This window comes from Eulemur rufifrons, chromosome 7 (assembly GCF_041146395.1).
Source record: "Eulemur rufifrons isolate Redbay chromosome 7, OSU_ERuf_1, whole genome shotgun sequence".
Lineage (NCBI taxonomy): Eukaryota > Metazoa > Chordata > Mammalia > Primates > Lemuridae > Eulemur > Eulemur rufifrons.
In genome coordinates this window covers 210,066,210-210,084,530 of record NC_090989.1, presented here as the reverse complement: position 1 = coordinate 210,084,530, position 18,321 = coordinate 210,066,210, and the positions used below count along the sequence as shown (strand labels likewise).

At 44.9% G+C, this 18,321-nt stretch overlaps 1 protein-coding gene across 1 annotated transcript in view; it reads right to left on the bottom strand.

Annotated features, from left to right (window-relative positions):
* Positions 1-18,321, bottom strand: part of SLC28A3 (solute carrier family 28 member 3) — a 63,223-nt gene that overhangs the window by 10,775 nt on the left and 34,127 nt on the right. Inside the window, exons 4-12 of the mRNA XM_069476331.1 lie at positions 16,570-16,652; positions 13,558-13,649; positions 12,056-12,245; positions 9,689-9,833; positions 8,383-8,496; positions 7,725-7,802; positions 4,927-5,007; positions 3,751-3,831; positions 1,220-1,345 (exon numbers count right to left, since the gene is read on the bottom strand). Of these exons, the coding sequence (XP_069332432.1) occupies positions 1,220-1,345; positions 3,751-3,831; positions 4,927-5,007; positions 7,725-7,802; positions 8,383-8,496; positions 9,689-9,833; positions 12,056-12,245; positions 13,558-13,649; positions 16,570-16,652 (990 nt within the window). The remainder of the gene's footprint in view (positions 1-1,219; positions 1,346-3,750; positions 3,832-4,926; positions 5,008-7,724; positions 7,803-8,382; positions 8,497-9,688; positions 9,834-12,055; positions 12,246-13,557; positions 13,650-16,569; positions 16,653-18,321) is intronic.

The following is an 18,321-nucleotide window of genomic DNA, read 5'->3' as shown; positions in this document are numbered from 1 at the left end:
TGGCAAACCGAAGGGTTAGCTTTTCCCCCATGTTCAGAGAAATGGTCCAAGAGCCTTGCAAGGGAAAAGATGGGGCAGGAGCTGATTGTATGCCAGAAAGCAATGTTTCTTTGGAAGAGCAACTCTAGCTCAATGAGCAAAGTCACAACATCGCCTTGAGAGTCAGAGGGATGAGGAAGGCATTTGTGTTAATTGACCACATCCTCGGGGAGACACAAAACCCAAATCTGATCATTGGTAAAAACCACAAAGACGATTCCTCAGCCTCTCTGTTGTTCTTTTGAACATTCAAATAGTCACTAAAGCCCACAGATCACTCCATCATCAGTTTAGATAGGGGATGTGGGGAATAGGGACCACGCCTGGTCCACGAGCAGGCATGGACAGCCCCCTCTCTTCACCTTCCTTTTGCTCTCTTGAAATCCTTTGTCTTTACACAATATTCATTGATCCAGAGTCTTTCTAATCTGTGAACTATTTCCATTTTCTTCATGGCAAGTCCACTCTTTCCCCTTCCCACCCGCCCTTACATTGTCTCTGGGTTCTCTTCCCTATATTTTCAGAATTCCAGTATCAGTCCCTCCCTCGGCATTCCCACCCCACCTAGCACACTTGCCAAGGCAGCATCCCCACTGCGGGGGCAAAATCTCATCCCAAGAAATTCTGGTTTAATTACTCAGAGGTATGGGCCTGAGGATTAGAGAATTTGAAAGCTCCTAGGAAGTTCTAATGTGCAATTGTTTGAGAACCACTGCTCTAGACAAGGGGTCACAAAACTTGTCCTGTAAAGGGCCAGAGAGTAAATATATTTGGCTTTGAGGGTCAAAACTACTCAACTCTGTAGCATGAAAGCTGTCATAGGCAAATGAATAGGAGTAGCTGGTTTCCAATAAAACTTTATCTACAAAAACAGGGGCAATCTGAAGTCACATGATTGCATTTTGCTATTTTTATTCTGCAAATGTAGGTGGCAAATTTGCAAATTTAGGTGGCAGAGATTTAAAGCCCCCAAGCTCCTTGGGGTCCTTGCATTCAAATGCTGAAGCAACAGTGACCAACTTTTGTCATACAGCAAAAAAAACACTCTTGACCTCCTTTGTCACCATCAGTGGGAAAGGGTGGGGTGGGAGAAATAACAATAGCAAAGAAAGTAAAGGGAAGAAAGAAGAAAGAAAGAGGAGGTTGAATTTTCCATAAGTTAATTCTAAAACCTTCTTACCCCAAAAGAGATGTATGCACCCAGGACACTTCCAGCGATTGTAGAGAAGCCGGCTGTCATGATGGCGTGGAGTTCAGACCTGGTGACGTGTGGTAAATATGGTCGAACCAGCAGTGGAGACTCTGTCTGGAGACAAAGAAGGGTGACTACATCAAATGTTCCTTTTTAAATCTTATGCCAATCTACTCAAAATTTTATTCTCATGCTGGGTATGGTGGCTCACGCCTCTAATACCAGCACTTTGGGAGGCTGAGGCAGGAGGATCACTTGAGCCCAGGAGTCTGGGGTTATGGTGAGCTGTGATGATGCCACTGCACTTTAGCTTGGGTAACAAGAGAGACACTGTCTCAAAAAAATTTTACTTTTTATTCTCTGAGACAGTGTTTCTAAGGAGTCAACTTCAACCGCAGACCAGCTCCGTCAGCATCACCTGGGAACTTGTTAGAAATGCAAATTCTCCATTGACTAAATTAGAAACCCTGCAGGTCGGAGCCAGCAATCTGTAGTTGAACAAGCCTTCCAGGTGCTTCTGATGCATGCTCAAGTTTGAGAAGCCATACTATCGACGTCTGTGTCATTTGAACTCTAGGTCACTGTACGTATATGGGCATGTTTAAATTTTGCAAAATTTTTAAGGCTAGTCATGTAAGGCCACCTAGCCTCGGACTGGACTCTATGATGACCCAGTATGCTTTTCTAAGGGTGGGACTGTGCACAGTGGCCTGGCCTGGTGGTCTGCTGATACATAAGCCACTGTGACTTCCCATCTTCCAACTTCACCTTAACAGACCCTAACCCTATTTCCTGCTACTTCAGGGCAATAGAGATACAAGTATTAAAAAAACATACCAGCAATAACAATGACAGGCCTTATTGTAATTAAAAAGCAGAGACGCTTCTCTGATGAGTGAACAGGAACCAAACAGAGGGTGTTTGTAAAGGCTTGCATCCTGCGAAGGAGTGCAGGCAGCCTCCGTAAAAAATTAGCTGTACTTTCAGCATATTAAGAATCAAACTGAGTAGCACGGATGCTTGTACGCAATTTACAATTTTCTCCTTATTATTTCTAATTGTTCGGTAAGATTGAATGTGTTGAGCCTCAATTTATACACTGCCTAGGAACCCAGTACTGGAGCCCTCTTGCCCTGCAGGTAGGAGCAATCAACTCACGATGGTGCTCTAATTATTCCCGAGAGATTTTATGACTATAATTATAATAATTTTAGGCCGGGCGCGGTGGCTCACGCCTGTAATCCTAGCACTCTGGGAGGCCGAGGTGGGCGGATCGTTCGAGCTCAGGAGTTCGAGACCAGCCTGAGCAAGAGCGAGACCCCACCTCTACTAAAAAAAAAATAGAAAGAAATTATATAGACAGCTAAAAATATATATAGAAAAAATTAGCCGGGCATGGTGGTGCATGCCTGTAGTCCCAGCTACTCGGGAGGCTGAGACAGGAGGATTGCTTGAGTTCAGGAGTTTGAGGTTGCTGTGAGCTAGGCTGACGCCATGGCACTCACTCTAGCCTGGGCAACAGAGTGAGACTCTGTCTCAAAAAAAAAAAAATAAAATAATAATTTTAACTCCTGCGGAAGAAGTATGAGTCCCCACTCTTAAGACTATGCTCGGGGCTAGCGAGCCGGGCTTACCAACCAGATGGCTCAGCCTGCCTGGAGCAGTTGCGAGCCTAGGATTTGGGGCCATGTTTTTCTGGGTGACTTGATTTTTTGCTTCAGATCCAATTTCCCTGGGCAGTGGTGGTGGCAAGCATTCACACTTGGTTTCCTCGGTGTGCGATGCCATTCCGCCTGAAGCTGCATGTCCCGAGAGATGAGTAGCTTATCACCATGTCTTTCTTTTCCACCCCTCTGCAATGCTGCCATTTGGAGAGACAACCCTGGGCATCCTATTTCCTTAAGTGAACTTCAGACTAAAGTGCGTTTATCCATGTGATGGATCAGGAAGGTGAAAATTGTAGCCTGAAATCTAATCTTGGATGAGAAGGAAAAAGCTAAGAGCATTTTCCTTCAGGCTCAGCAAAGACAGGCTGTTGGCCAGTTCAGACAAGTTGAAAACGAGCCCAAGTATTTGTACAGCTGCGCGGTGCTTGGCGGGAAGCCTCCATCCGTCGCCTTGACTGCCGCAGGCGCTATAGTGCGGGACGTGAGGCTGCCTGTTGCATATTTGCAGCTTTGAGATGGCGAAATCCATTCGAGTGGAAGAGTGACCAGCCCCTGAAGAGCTGCCCAGAGCCCTCAGTAACTCACTGAACTCAGAAAAGATTTGTTGAGAATCTATATATGAGAGGCCCTGTGCTTTAATCAAATGACACAACCCTTCTTACTCCTCATAAACTTTCAAGAACCCAATTCTATAGCAGTGTACCCAGACTCTTGGGTGGGATCTCTCTCTCTCTACCCCCCAGCCTACTCTAAAAGAAATAACAATGGGATATTTTCTTATGTGGCTTTTTTTGGAAAGAGACAATCCATTTCAGAAGATGTTTTGTTGTGTTCTTTGATATTACAACTTACTTGTCCGACAAACACATTGCCGGCAGCGACTACAGATTCAATAGGAGATGATCCCATAGTGACTAGCATGACCCATCCAATCTGAAAGGAAGAAAAGGACAAAGTCAGTGAACAACTCTTCGTGTACACAAAACTTCAAAGTAGGGATAAGAATCTTTAAAGTGGAGCCAAAATGCTGAGGTCTTCCACCACTGTTGGCAGCCTAGCGATGGTGTCAAATGTGCCGGCCCATAGAGCAGGCCGATCCCATCCTGTTTCAGCGGCAACTCTGAGTCATTGGATGTACTTCGAACAGTATACAAATGACAGTGGCACCCATCTCAAGATGGGGGATTTCCTGCTACTTTCTCTCTCTTTTTTGGCTTAGCCATGAGCTCAGTATTCTGAATGTTTAAACCTACAAACAAAATTATGGGCCCTGGAGCTCTTGCTGTAATGCTGATTTCTGCTGGTACCTGTATTCTGGTTCTCTTTCTCCTTTCTCTCTTTTCTGTCTCCTCCTGTTTGTACATTTTGACTTATTTACAGAGATCAAAGGGGGGTGTGGCTGTGCCCCAAGCACTGTGTGCACTGCTCCTCGATCCTGTGCGTCCCAACTAGCATAAAATCTCCTCATTTTCTGATCTAACACATGAGTGCAGGACTCACAGTGGCTGGGCCAGTAGGAAGGAGATTACCTCTTCAGCTTTTTTTTTTTTTTAAATTTGTGTATGATAAAACTTCCTTGGGAACAAAAAGCAGCTTCTCCTTCTTGCTCTGATTTCTCTAGCAAGTCCAGGACCTGAAGCATCTACTTCTGTAACATCCTGAAGATAAGCAGGGCCTTTGTGTAAGGCCCAAGGCAGATAACCAAGCTGAAGGAGCAACGCTGTTTTCCCCGGGCCGGGTATCTGACCTCAGTTTCTTGGCTAAAGATGTTAACTGCTGTGGTTTCATGACGGTATCTAATGGGTCATGAATCAAAGCCCTGTTAGAAATTTCCAAGATAAAATTCCCTCTATGGACACATTTAGGATTTTGGCGTCTGAATCGTACAACTTGGGCGGTGGTGGCGGTAGGTAGGTCGTGGTAGGAAGAGAAAGGTACTTTGGAAATACCCGGGGCAAAAGGCTCTGAGGACTTCGTGCCTGATGATCAGCTCTATACTTGTCACCCTGTCCCTCCCAGTCCCAGTACCTTTCTAATAACCCACTGCATCAGCCCGAGGTAGTACAGCATGGACATCACGGTGCTGAAGAAAACCACAATTGGCAGGACCTGGGGGGACAGAAGCAGCCACGGGTTAATGTTGGGCCCTGAGGCACCCGCAGGTTTCATAGGAGGTTTCCTCTCTGCCTCCTTTTCTCCTGTGGAAACATCCTCAAAATACTGGAAACTCTTCTTGAACTAAACACTTTTCCCAGGCAGCTTCCCTGTCTACAGTCTCTTATTCTAATATGTTCTAGATAAGCTTCAGTGTATTTCACAGGAAACTTCACCTTTTTTTTTTTTTGAGACAGAGTCTCACTCTGTTGCCCAGGCTAGAGTGAGTGCCGTGGCATCAGCCTAGCTCACAGCAACCTCAAACTCCTGAGCTCAAGCAATCCTCCTGTCTAAGCCTCCCAAGTTGCTGGGACTACAGGCATGCACCACCATGCCCGGCTAATTTTTTTTTCTATATATATTTTTAGCTGTCCATATAATTTCTTTCTATTTTTAGTAGAGATGGGGTCTCGCTCTTGCTCAGGCTGGTCTCGAACTCCTGAGCTCAAACGATCCGCCCACCTCGGCCTCCCAGAGTGCTAGGATTACAGGCATGAGCCACCGCGCCCGGCCAAAACTTCACCTTTTTTTTTTCCTTCCAAGATGAACTTTTCTTACTCAGAGAAGGAATGAAGTTTTGTGGGGGCTTTATCAGAACTAGATCAACAAACTTAAGGCCACCAGCGAATACTCTTATTGTCCTGACATTAAAAAGATACGATCTGGCCGGGCGCGGTGGCTCACGCCTGTAATCCTAGCACTCTGGGAGGCCGAGGCGGGTGGATCGCTCGAGGTCAGGAGTTCGAGACCAGCCTGAGCAAGAGTGAGACCCCGTCTCTACTAAAAATAGAAAGAAATTATCTGGCCAACTAAAATATATATATACAAAAAATTAGCCGGGCATGGTGGCGCATGCCTGTAGTCCCAGCTACTCGGGAGGCTGAGGCAGTAGGATCGCTTAAGCCCAGGAGTCTGAGGTTGCTGTGAGCTAGACTGACGCCACGGCACTCACTCTAGCCTGGGCAACAGAGCGAGACTCTGTCTCAAAAAAAAAAAAAAAAAAAAAAAAAAAAAAAAGATACGATCTTCACCATTAATTAGCAGAGTGGGTCAAGATGAATTGTGAGCAACTTTAAATCTTTATACTGGGGCCAGAGCGACCGCAGAAAGCACAGTGGCTGCTTACACACAGTATTTCCTATGCAGTAAGTATTCATCCTTTTAGATTTTAAAATAATGATTATTTTAGCTATAGATTTCTGACTCACTAAAAAAGTGACAACATTTCGGAAACTAGTTTAGTTCTGTGTTTAAAAAAGTGTGTTTTCTTAGATCCTATTTTCCTGATGCTCTTTGGGTGGCTTCAGTGCAGCCTGTGTTCCCACAGGGAGTGGTTTCTACCCCTCGTTGGCCACACAGAGCCAGGGCTGGGCCCCTCCTCAGCCCCACCCTACCTCACCCCTCCACCACTGTGCCCCAGCTAAATGGCCAGAGACAAGCTGCCACCAGAAGTACAGAATGACCAGGAACAATTTGTACAGGATCTAATTTAGAAAAAGCTATTAATAATATATATTAACAGACATTTTGTGCTAGTATTCAGAGCTCACTCACTGTGAGCCTTTTATTGGCCATGATGGGCAGCCAGCGCCTTCCTAAAAGCTGGAGGGAGTTGAAGGGGCTCGTCTCTGCAGTGTTCCCGCAGGGACTCCGCACCCGCAGGGGAGAAGGGAGCCCACTGCCCTGGAAGCGGGAGGGAGGTGTGACGACACCCGCGTTGTCTGAGTGGCAAGTTATTTTCTTTATGACTTTCGTTTTTTCCAATTCTGAATCCAATTCATGATATAAGCATATTTCCACCTCACACTGTAAACACTTGATCTTTCGGAGATGGCTTAGTTATCTTAGGCTTAAAGCCAAATCAGCAGTTTAATAAAAAGATTCAACATAAAAGTTAGCCTAACTGAAACCAGGGAAATTTGGAGGTAAATTTGGAGTCTCTAGGTGAGAAAATAATTTAGAAGTGTATGAGCACCAACACACCACAAAAAAGCAAGCTGGAGAGAAACCCAAATGCATCCTTCTGACTCATTGACAAGTATTGCTAGGGACTTCCCAGAGGGTATGTGGAAGTCCCAACTGTGCCCAGTCACGGGGCCAGGTTGCCTTTCCCCTGTAAAATAACGTGCCTCCTTTGGTTAGAAGGCCCAGCTTCCAGGCAAAGGCTGTGCTGAAGGGGAGATGAGAAAGGTTTGGGACGGAGATGGCTCTGGAAGAACAGAGGTGACCAGCTGTGTCTGGGACTGAGAGGTTTTCCCAGTGCAGAGCTGTCATTGACCCTGGACCCATCAGCCATTGCTGGCAACATGCCTATCGTTGTCAGGAACATGATGTTCTTTTCCCTGAAGCCCCAGATACGGATACCCCATATGATTTTTTCATAGATATCTCAGTAAATGCTACAAGCTCCCCGCCCCCCCCCCCATATTGGAATATTTCTGACTTCCTCTGGATGTCTCCCTTAATACTGTAGTAACAAAGTACAATGTGTGCACCCCACTGACTTCAGATAACATTGTAAATGAAAAACAGCGGGTGACGTGTTGCATGCCATGGACAAGCTCGGCAGTGGTATACCTCGCTTTGGTCACTTAAGTTCTATCTGAATATCCATGAAGACTGAGAAGTTAGGGGAAAGGCAGTGACTACCTAGAAAGGGGGTTTGGCTTTACCTTAAATGCGAAGAAATGATCTTTGTATTTCTCACCAAAGACAAATGAAGCACCAGCATCAGTGTACTCCAGAAAAGTCTGAGTTAAAGAAAAAGAGAGATCGTTACGATCACTCGAGAGTCCGCAGTAACACTAGGACTCTGCAGAGGATGGAAACCCAGCCAACTTGTTGGATAGACCTGGAAAGGTCCTGTTCTCAGCTTTGCCCTCTCCAGTGAATGGCACGGGATTATATTTTTGAGTTATACCTGCATTTCTGACATTCAGTCTGACTCCAGGGAGCTAAAGAATGAGCCAAATATGGTCCAGCAAACCACAGATGGCACAGGGGTGGCACAGGTTACCACTGGGTGCAAGGGAAGCCTGTTTCTCTGTCTTTGGAACCATCTTAGAAGTGCAGCACCCTTTGGGCAGGGGGGAGGGGGCAGTAAGGACAAAGAAGTGATGTAGTGGGTGATATAGGTGGGGGGAAGTAGTAATATTAATGAACTAGACAGATTAACATATTTAACATAAAATGATTTGTCTAACCTATGCTACAGGATTAAAATTTGGGTGAACTAATGCAGAAAAACCTATTTCTAACACATTTTGAGAATTACATCCAGAAGTTAAATGCATCATATAAAAGCAAGGTGTTCTTTTGAACCAAACTTACCTGAACTTGTTTGCCCAACCAGTTGAAAGCTATAAATCCAGGGTCAGTCCTTAGAATCAAGAGCCCAAGAAGAAACTGTAACCCAATTCCCCAAAAGACAGGTCTCCAGTAAACCTATGCGGAAAGATCAAGAGGGATATCTTAGTAGGAAATTAATGCTAACTTTGGCATGTGTCTGAAGGATCACTACTTCCTTGGAAGCATTCTCAGATGTGTCCCATGACCCACCTTCTTTGGGATGGCCAAAGCAGTCATGCGTGTGGAATCCTGTGATAGGATCATACCTTTCAAAACTCGAGATTGTGTTCCCTCTTCCTAAACCTGAATTTGTAGCCTTTGCTCCCAGAAAGGTAGGTAGCTATTATGTCCTGCTAAATAACTTAGACATGAACAGTAGTCTAAGAAGGGCCACTAAAGGAGGGAGGATCTGGCTGTCCTAGTCATGTTGCAAATATTGGACACATATAATTATTTCCCGTCTGGAAAATGGAAAGGCAGAACATGATTTCTCGGTGTGTCCAAAGTTTGTTGATCTGACAATTTCTAAGTAAGTAATTTTCTGCCCTGTCAAGGGGCTCTTATTTCACTGTGAAAGGGACCAAGAAACTCTAATGCAGACCCAGGACATAGCAGGAAGGGACACTCATCTGCTTTCATTTTTGATGCAGGGCTGAGTGGTCTGAAAAAAACTATGTGATTAAGGACCGACAACAGAGATGTTTACCCGAGCAGGGTAAAGGATTTGGGTCATATTAGGTGAACTTGGTCTCTCATTAATGCTCTTTTCTTGGGTCAGTCTTTTAACTGGTAAAGTCTTCCAGAGTTTGCCAAGAAGCCTCAATGTCTTGGAATTCTTGCCCAGTTCATGGGTTACCAGCTGACAGAGCAAGGATGAGAATCAGGTTCGGGGGACTGCGGCTGGAGAACTGTATAAGGACAAATTTTTGGAGTAAAAAAGACCAAATTGCAAAAGGTACATTGATAAACTGCAGGATTCAATGGCAGAATATTAGATTATTTACTGGTCTGGGGAAATCTGGATCAAAATAGATGAGTTTTCTCTTTACAGGTGGTTGACGGGGGTGGTACATGAATAGAAATTGGACTTGATAAGGGAGAGAATGTCTCCCTGGTTGTGTAACTAGAAAAATACTGAGGGTGAAACAGGAAATAGAGCACCATGGCCACTTTAAATAATCAAGCAAAGTAAGAAAAATATTGAATACTAGTTACATTCTCTCACCATCAGTATTTTGAGTAATTCATACATGGGGGAAAAAACCCAGAAGATCAATTTCATACTTACTCTGGTCGGGTGCTTAGAAAACAGAAATAACAGGACAATGTACATTATGAGCCCACCGAAGGACACCAGATGCTGTCGGCCCATCCTGGCAGTGTCCAAGACCAGCCAGAAGATAACCCCCAGGATCAGGGAGCTCCAAATCACCCTAAGAGAACAGGAAGGGAAGCACTGGCATCATTTGTTGTGCTGACATGAGAATCGTAATCAGGCTTAAACTAACTAACAAAAAATGTGAGTGAGAGTAACACACCCCGGTACCAGGAAGCTGTGCTTTTGCGAATTGCAACAGACCCTTTTTGGTTCTGGCTATAATGGCAGATAGCCAAAAAATTAAGCAATGTGTCCCTCTCACCCTACTACTCTTGGGCCCTTTGCCTGTTCAAGGCTATATAAAGCGGTCAGAGAGGAGAAAGGATGTTTAGAGAGAAAGTCCAGTGATTTCTTTGAGAGAGGTATTGGGATTTGTCACCTCTTGTTTTGGGAGTTGGGTGAAGTGTTGCCTTCTTCCCTTGAAAGGGGAACTTGAAATGTGTTCCCTGCAGTTGGGGGACCTCACCAGAGCCTCAGAGAGCTGCATCTGGCTTTAGCCAGGGTTCGGACTCCCCTTGGGAGTCCAGCGGGCAGGACAAGGCTGACTCACTGCTTGCATGGCAGATCCAGAAAGGCTGCTGTGTTGGGATTACACAATCTCAGTTTATTAGGCCAAAGATTTAGGACATTTCCTGGTAGATCCCATGTGAGCCTCACTGGGGAGAGGCTGGTCCTGGATCCTACCTAGGAGGGCCACCTGGAGGGAGAGGAGGTCCCACAGAGAGAAGCTGAGGGGAAGGCCCTGAGCAGTCACCGCAGGACGTGGGGGTCTATGGGAAGGAGTTGCCATTAACACATCACAGGCCCTTCCTCCCAAGGAGGCCAGCTTCCTACCCAGAGCAGCAAGCCACCTCCCTAAGTCAGAACTATCCGAGTTCTGCCTCTCTCCTGGCTTTGAGACTGGCAGAGGGGCAGGTGACAAAGGGGAAATGCAGGCCCACGCTGGGGAGGAAAGATGGGACTCTTGGTCAAGTTCACAGTGTTCATTATTGTATGGGAAAGCACATCCTGATACTCAAAATGTGCCTGTGACCATTGGACTATTAACTAAGAGTGTGCAGAAGAGTTGTGGACTTTTGACATTTTTATACAAAGTACGAGGTAGATAGCTCCCACTGAATCAAATTGAAAGGATGATGGATGAGAAAAACTGAGTTGTATTTTGATCAGAGTCCACAGGTCACAATTTCAACATACTGGTTGGTTACACAAAAAGTCAACTGCTAGTGATCCTTGACAAAGTAAATTTTTTTTTTTGGAGACAGAGTCTCGCTCTGTTCCCCAGGCTAGAGTGCAGTGGCGTCATCATAACTCACTGCAACCTCAAACTCCTGGGCTCAAGTGATCCTCCTGCCTCAGCCTCCCAAGTAGCTAGGACTACAGACCTGCACCACAATGCCCGGCCAAAACCCTAAGTTTTTAATGAGCAAAAAGAAAAAGAAAAGAAAGCCTAAAAAATTATTTGGATTCACGAGTCAACAAAGAAGTGCAACAAATGGCATAGTGATTGACTTAATCAGAAATGGATATAAAGATTTATATTCATCATAACATTTAAAATAGCAAAAATTTGTAAGAACAATACATGGTCAACCATACAGGAATACAAGTGAAAAAACCAAATTCAAGACTGAATATGTTCTATGATCTGCATTTTGAAAACAAATTTTAAAGAGACTATGTATAACTTGTATAAGAAGAAAGTTGCAAAAAATGAAAGCTCATTGCAGACGTGTTGTCAGCAATTTCCTGCATTTTGTACTTATAGACCAATTCTTTATAAATAGGTACTGAGATTAGATGGCATTCGTGCTGCTGTCCCCTGTCTTGTGTCAGGACAGATATTAGTGATCCATCACGAAGCCCTTCCACTGACAGGTTAGAGGGAGAGCTAAAGCCATCCCTGCTATGACTAAACCCTCCCACTGTTGTACACTCCTGACTGCTTCTTGATATGTGGGCATGTAATTGTCTATCTAATACAGCACAAGAAAAGTTATTAGATTAACATCCTTTGGATAGCATTTATCATTTAATAACACTTGAAATTAAGGCAGTTTGTAGGGACATTTGGACACGTCTCAAATGAGTCATCACCTCATCTAGGCCTTGATTTCCTATTTGTAAAATGAAGACATTATAACAGATCACTCCCTAGGTTGTTTCTAGCTTCAATATCCCATAAATGAGGAAGCAATTTCAGAACAAATTCTTGGAACCATGTTAGAAAAGAACAACACCTCTTTCAACTGCAATAAGAGAACCGATTGCATTTACCACTTTAGCCAGAACCAATGGCCGTTCAGAAGCCTTCTGCCAGGAGATAGGATCTCGTCAATTCGAGGTTCATATCTGGCCATCAAGTGATCCCAGACAACAAAGAAGATGGTGGTCACGGTGATCACAAAAAGAGGAAGGGCTCTGTGAAAGTTCAGCACACAGGCTGCAATCACCATAGCCAGATAACCTGTCCAGGAAGCAAACGCAGATGTTGAGCATCAATACCAGCTGGATGCCAGCCTCAGCCTGGACAGGCTGAGGCAAGGGGAGGTTTAATCAAGGGGCCATTGAATGCAAGAGCACTCCTGATTTGGTTACTGGCTTCTCCAATGGGCGCTTTTGATGTTTTTCCAACCAAGTCCCTAAAATTCTCACCATGAAGGCTAGGAGGACAGGGTGCTAGGTCCTTTTTTTTATAGGACCTTCTGAGTTCTTGGATCTCGAGGCCAGATCATTGGGCCTCCCAACTTAGTACTCCATTTTTCCCCCTGGCATTCAGATTCGGCAGGGCAGCTACTATCAGAGATGGGCCGTGTGTTGAAGCAACACTAGTATACAGGTATTGATTCCCCTGGCTTGCACCTCACATTTGGCCTCAGCTTGAGTAGGAAAATAGACTTACCAACAATAGATCATGTCTCTAAGTGCCACAGAATGTCCAAGGACAAGGGGTGACGGCAGTTACCAAGGTGGCTGCTTTTGAAGAGCAGATGTGAGGATTATAGAATAAAGTTTCCTACTCCCAAAGGTCAGCAAAGACGGTCTGCAGATTAAATCCATTTGGCCTGCCACACATTGGATATTTGTGTTCTACCAATATGGTGATGGAACACAGCCATGTCTGTCTGCTTATGTACTGTTTATGGCTGCTTTTTCAACTATAATGGTAGAGTGATGTGGTTTTGACCTTATGCCTACAATACTGAAAATCCTAGAGTACTCTCTGGCCTGGCAGAGAGAAAGTTTACCAACCCTGCTGTTTCCTGTTGCAGCTGTCTGAGCACCAGCAAAACCGCTGACCTCAGTGGTGCAGCAGTCTGGGATTAATGTCTGTGGGCTTAGGTGGGAATGCTCATATTTTATATGACAGGAATGTTCTTTAAAATGGGCTGAGGAGCCCTTTGCTTTGGATGGAGTGAAAACAAGGGACATTGTGTCTTGCCTTTGGGCCAGAAGGCCCTAGGCTCCTTGGGTTGCATTCACAGAAAGCATTAATTGCTTGCATTAACCACTCCACCCCCTCAAATCCACGTGACAAAAATGAAAGCTATATGAGCCCTTGAGAGAGGTGACTCAAAAAATTAGCTGCTAGCCTCGAACAATTTGCATAGGTTTCTCCTGCTGAGACTCAAGACATAGGGGCTTATTGATTTCCCTCTCTGCCTCTGTGTGTGACTCAGTGAGGGCCAGGAGGAGGTTTATTCTCTTTCCACACAGTCAACATTTGAGGGATTCCCCCCAAAAGAGACCATGGTATCCCCATCCCCTTTGGTATTTACCTGCTAACAAAATGCCCCAGATGATGTACCGAAGAATGGTTTTGTGTTTCCTACAAAAATCACAAACTGTATCGTACTTCCTTTCCAAACACCTGTAACACAAAAGCAAAAAGGCAGCCAGAAGTAAATATCAAAAACATGAAATAAACTGGCATGATAAGGCTAGAGTAGGCTTTGTAAAACAGGCAAGCAAGCAAATTCATGAAGCATATGTCTCACAAAATAGAAATGGGAAACTCATTTCATCTTAGACTAAAATCAGCCATGACTTGGCTCAACCCTCACGGAATAACTGTGCCAAGCCCTGAGGGATTAGGGAGATACAGAAAACACGCCCCGGGAAGGCAGCAGGGGGGATGGATCACCAAGCAAAAGCAAAAGCAAATCACAGGAGGAGAGTGTTTCTGGTTAGTCTATGAGAGCCTCTGTTAGCTTCAACTAACAGTTATTAAACATTTACTGGTAAAAAAAATAAAAAGCTGAAGAACTGCCATCCCTCCTGGTTCCCCAAAGTTTGAGCACGTTGGTGGTTCCCTGTCTTAGATCATCCATTCCCTTTAGTCCAAGACTGACTGACTTCACTGGGTGTGTAGTAAAGGCAAAGCAGGATTTTGTGGATTTGAGGGCTATTAACAAATGGGTTGTCACAGCTTTCTCAGAATGTTCTGGAGTTGATGGAATGTCTGTTTCTGCCCAGGGCATTTTCTTTTTTTGGAGACAGAGTCTCACTCTGTTGCCCACGCTAGAGTGCAGGGGCGTCAACCTAGCTCACAGCAACCTCAGACTCCTGGGCTCAAGTGATCCTCCTGCCTCAGCCTCCTGAGTAGCTGGGACTATAGACCTGCACCACAATGTCCAGCTAATTTTTCTATTTATAGTAGAGATGGGGTTCGCTCTTGCTCTGGCTGGTCTCGAACTCCTGAGCTTAAGCGATCCTCCTGCCTTGGCCTCCCAGAGTGCTAGTATTGCAGGTGTAAGCCACCACGCCCGGGCCTGTCCAGGGCTTTCATACAGGTGGGTAGATAGCGCATGAGTGATGTGTATGTCTCATCATGTCTCCTGGGGACGATGGTGTCCAGTGGTCCCTCAGGAGTGTGTTTGGAGAGGTCACGGGACCATAGCCACAGTGGCTCTCCTCTCCTCCGGGGATCTTCTTGTCCCCAGGTAGGAGCCTCTTTCCTTGGAGGCCTCCCGTTCTCCCACTTGAGGTGGGGTGGGAGGAATTTACATGCACATTTAACCATTACCACTTCCAGGCCACTGGATAGCATTTCTAAAACGTGCATTTCTCACCCCATATAGATGATTCCCACTCTCCAGGACCTCAGGGGACTTGACCCCTATCTGGCAGACCTGCTCTCCCCTTGGTTAATGCCTCCACTTCCAACAGTCTTGCCTGTGTGTCCAGGACTCAGCCACCTCTGAAGCTTCAGGGCACAGCTCAAGTCCTTCTAGAAAGCCTTCTTGCATCTTTTCAGAGAGACCCATTCCTCTATCCTTTATTCTTACTGTCTTCTTTGATTGTGATTTGTTATAAACCCATTACTGACTGTAACATCCTGGAGAGTAGATGTCTGTGAGCCACACACAGCAGCAGCAGGAGTAGGGTCTTGGATATTAGGGTGCTCAAAGGGCATTCTTCGATTTCACAGACAAGCAGAATGAAGTGCACACTGCTTATCTGGAACAGTGTTTTTTAGCTGAGAGTTGGGACCCCTTCGTGGATTGTGAAGTCCACACATGATATCTACCATTAAAAAAGAAAGCATCGGAGTGTGTCACACCTAAGAATGATAGGGATCCTTTCATGAAACTTCCATTGTTATATGTGTGAATCTGTGTACTGACAATTAGAAACAGCTCTCTAGAAGACGCTGGGTGCATACAAGCATAATGAAGATTGTTTCTCATGGTCTGATTGAGGAAAGACCAATGACGCATTACTGAGCTGAAGCTACAGTGCTAAAAAGTGGCAGCACAGAGGGTGGCATTTAATAGGGTACATCCATCTACTGTAGGTTGACTCAATCAGGTTCTTTAATGCCAGGGAATGGGTGTGGTCCATTATAGCAAATCTGACTCTGCATAAAGTAAGGTGGCTGGAAATAGGCATTTTGGTCATGTGGTTTTCCAGGCTGAACCATTCTCAGCCTCCTGGGGGTGGTTTCAGTCCCATTAATATCACTGAACCCTGAGTCCCTCTGAACACCCAAGAGAATTTCCCAGGGTCAGAGGCTCATAAAGTAAAATGAAGGGTGAAACTGAGCACAGGCTTCTGACCATGGTATATATGTGACAGGCACTCCCAACCCCGGTTCTGACCAACACCAGAGGTATCTTTCGGTACATAAAAACAAAGCTCCTCAGAGACATACGAATGTGAATAAAATTTAAATAGGAATTTAGAAAATGGACAAATACTGTAGTGTGATGGCAGAGCCGTAGACAAACCCGCACTAGGATCAGAAGCTGAAACTGTAAGCTGACTCTGTCCTCTCCAGCTGATGTGGGCCAGTCACTCCACTGAGCTTCATTTTCCTGGTTCACAAAATAAAATAATCTCGTCTCTCTTTCCTTACAGGGTTGTAAGGACTTGGAATACCTTTGGGACTCTATAAGGTGCGAGCAACAGTTTGTTGGGGTTTAAAGTGGATCGGGTTTTGAGAAATCTATTGCTATTGATTGACACCGAGAAGATGAATTAAATACTTTGGTATGGACTGGAGCAATTAGTTGATAATTTACACCTTTAATTAGAAAACTGTCATGGGTGAATTTAAATCTAGACATTGGGTTCCTGGGACATCAGCAGTCTGCACTGACCACATTCATCATCTGAGAGTTCCATTAATTGCTCTGAAAATGGTGTTGCGTGGGGAGAGTGAATGGGGGGTGGGGGGTGACAATCTCTAATAAATCACAAGAGATGTGAAAAATTAAGTGGGGACAAAACAAAGTGGTAAAACCAAATAGGACGTAAGTGTGGTTATTTCCCTGGTTTAAAAACTGTACCCTTTTTCGTGCATCTCTTGGTCGTCCTCCACGTCATCCTTGTTTCTTGGAGAATCCTGCTCAATGGTAACTCGTTCTTCACCCTAGAAACCAAACGTCGGCGGAGCAGAGATGGGATAATGAGAACTGTAGGCGTAATGGACCCCAGCCCTCTTTGCTTAGAACTCTGGCAAAGAGCTTTCAATAAGTCCCTTTAAATTATTATGCAAGAAGATGGCTCCTATTATCTACTGCACAGACATTTTCTTTCTTCCTGTTATCACAAAAAAGTCCAGGATCACATTTAATTCTCTCTTTCTTTCCAAAGGAGCAGTTGGTATTTTCTCCTTTTCTTAAGGGACAGGCTCATATTTGTGCTTTTTGCTCCTGTCTCTACTGTAATCATTCAACCCCAGCTCCGTTTTCAGCCAAGTGCTAAATGAAGTTAATAACAGAGGCTGCATAAATCTCCCTTAATACTCTGCCAGCCCTGTTTCCAAAGGACTGAGACCACAGCTGGATTTATTTTCCTGGCAGCCCAAGGCTTGGTCTGCGGATGTGAATGCAAACTCGGCACATTGGAGAGCTTATCAACCTCCCCTTGGAACTAGGCTAAAGGTGAGTATTTCTCTTACTCAGCCAGCCCTGGCTCTCATTAACTGAGTGAAGTATATCCCTGGGCTATTTTTTTCATGGACAACCTTTCTAGGTAGAGTTTGACGTCTCAAATATCCATGGCCCGTAATCCCAGTATGCAGAGGATTTCCTACCTGTCTGCACCCTGCAATAACATCTCAAACAATAGGGCTGGCTACTGTTACCAATGGTAGTGAAAGCTGGGCAGGAAGTATACACATGGGGAACAGTTCTGAGTGTGCTCTAAGACATATAATGACAAATCTCAGCTTTTGTTTTCTGTCATATCCAATGTGGCCTTTGATTTTCTTTAAAAAAAGTCATAGAAATAAATCATGAGCATGTTTCTGAGCTGAAAGGATCATCAAAAATCATACAGTCCTTCAATGCCAAGCTCCATTGTCCTTCTGACCCAGATTACCTGCATTCTCTGGGCTGGACCCCAGAAACGAGGAACGTGAGAGGATAATTGGAAGAGAAACCAGCTGAGTCCAAGCTGCAGCTGCTGGGGATGTGGTAGAGATGAGTTGTATTCATTTATTTACATCTAACAGCTAGCCTTGCCTACAGTTAATGTTTGGTAAATTTTTTATTTAAATGATCTTCACTATTATTTCCTTCCAGTGGAAGTACCCTACGTGACCTACTGTCCATGAAGTATCTAACATTACTACTGTTTTCTTCTGTTTTCGATTTTCAATCCTTTCTCATCTTTCAAAAACAACAGCAAAACCTCCTCAACCCCCACAGTCATGACATCTGCCCCTTCTCCTGTGCACAGCCAGAGCCCTGCAGAGAGTTGCTTCCCTTTTCTGTGGTCACTTCTCACACCCTGCTCATTCTCAGCCCACTGTGACTGACCTCTACTGAATGGCTCCTGCCAAGGCCACCCGAGGCCCGTTGTTGCCAAATCCAGTAGCTACTCCTCAGTCTTCACATTCCTGTTTACCATCATAAAATATCTAAAAAAATTTTTGCTTGTCAAAAAACTGAAAAATACTTTTTTTTTTTTTTTTAAGAGCAGTTTTGGGTTTGCAGCAAAATTGAGTTGAAAGTACAGAGATTCCTTGTGCATTACCTCCCCCTGCCCCTCTCCCCACAGCCTCGCCCAGTGTGGACACCCTGCACCAGAGCAGT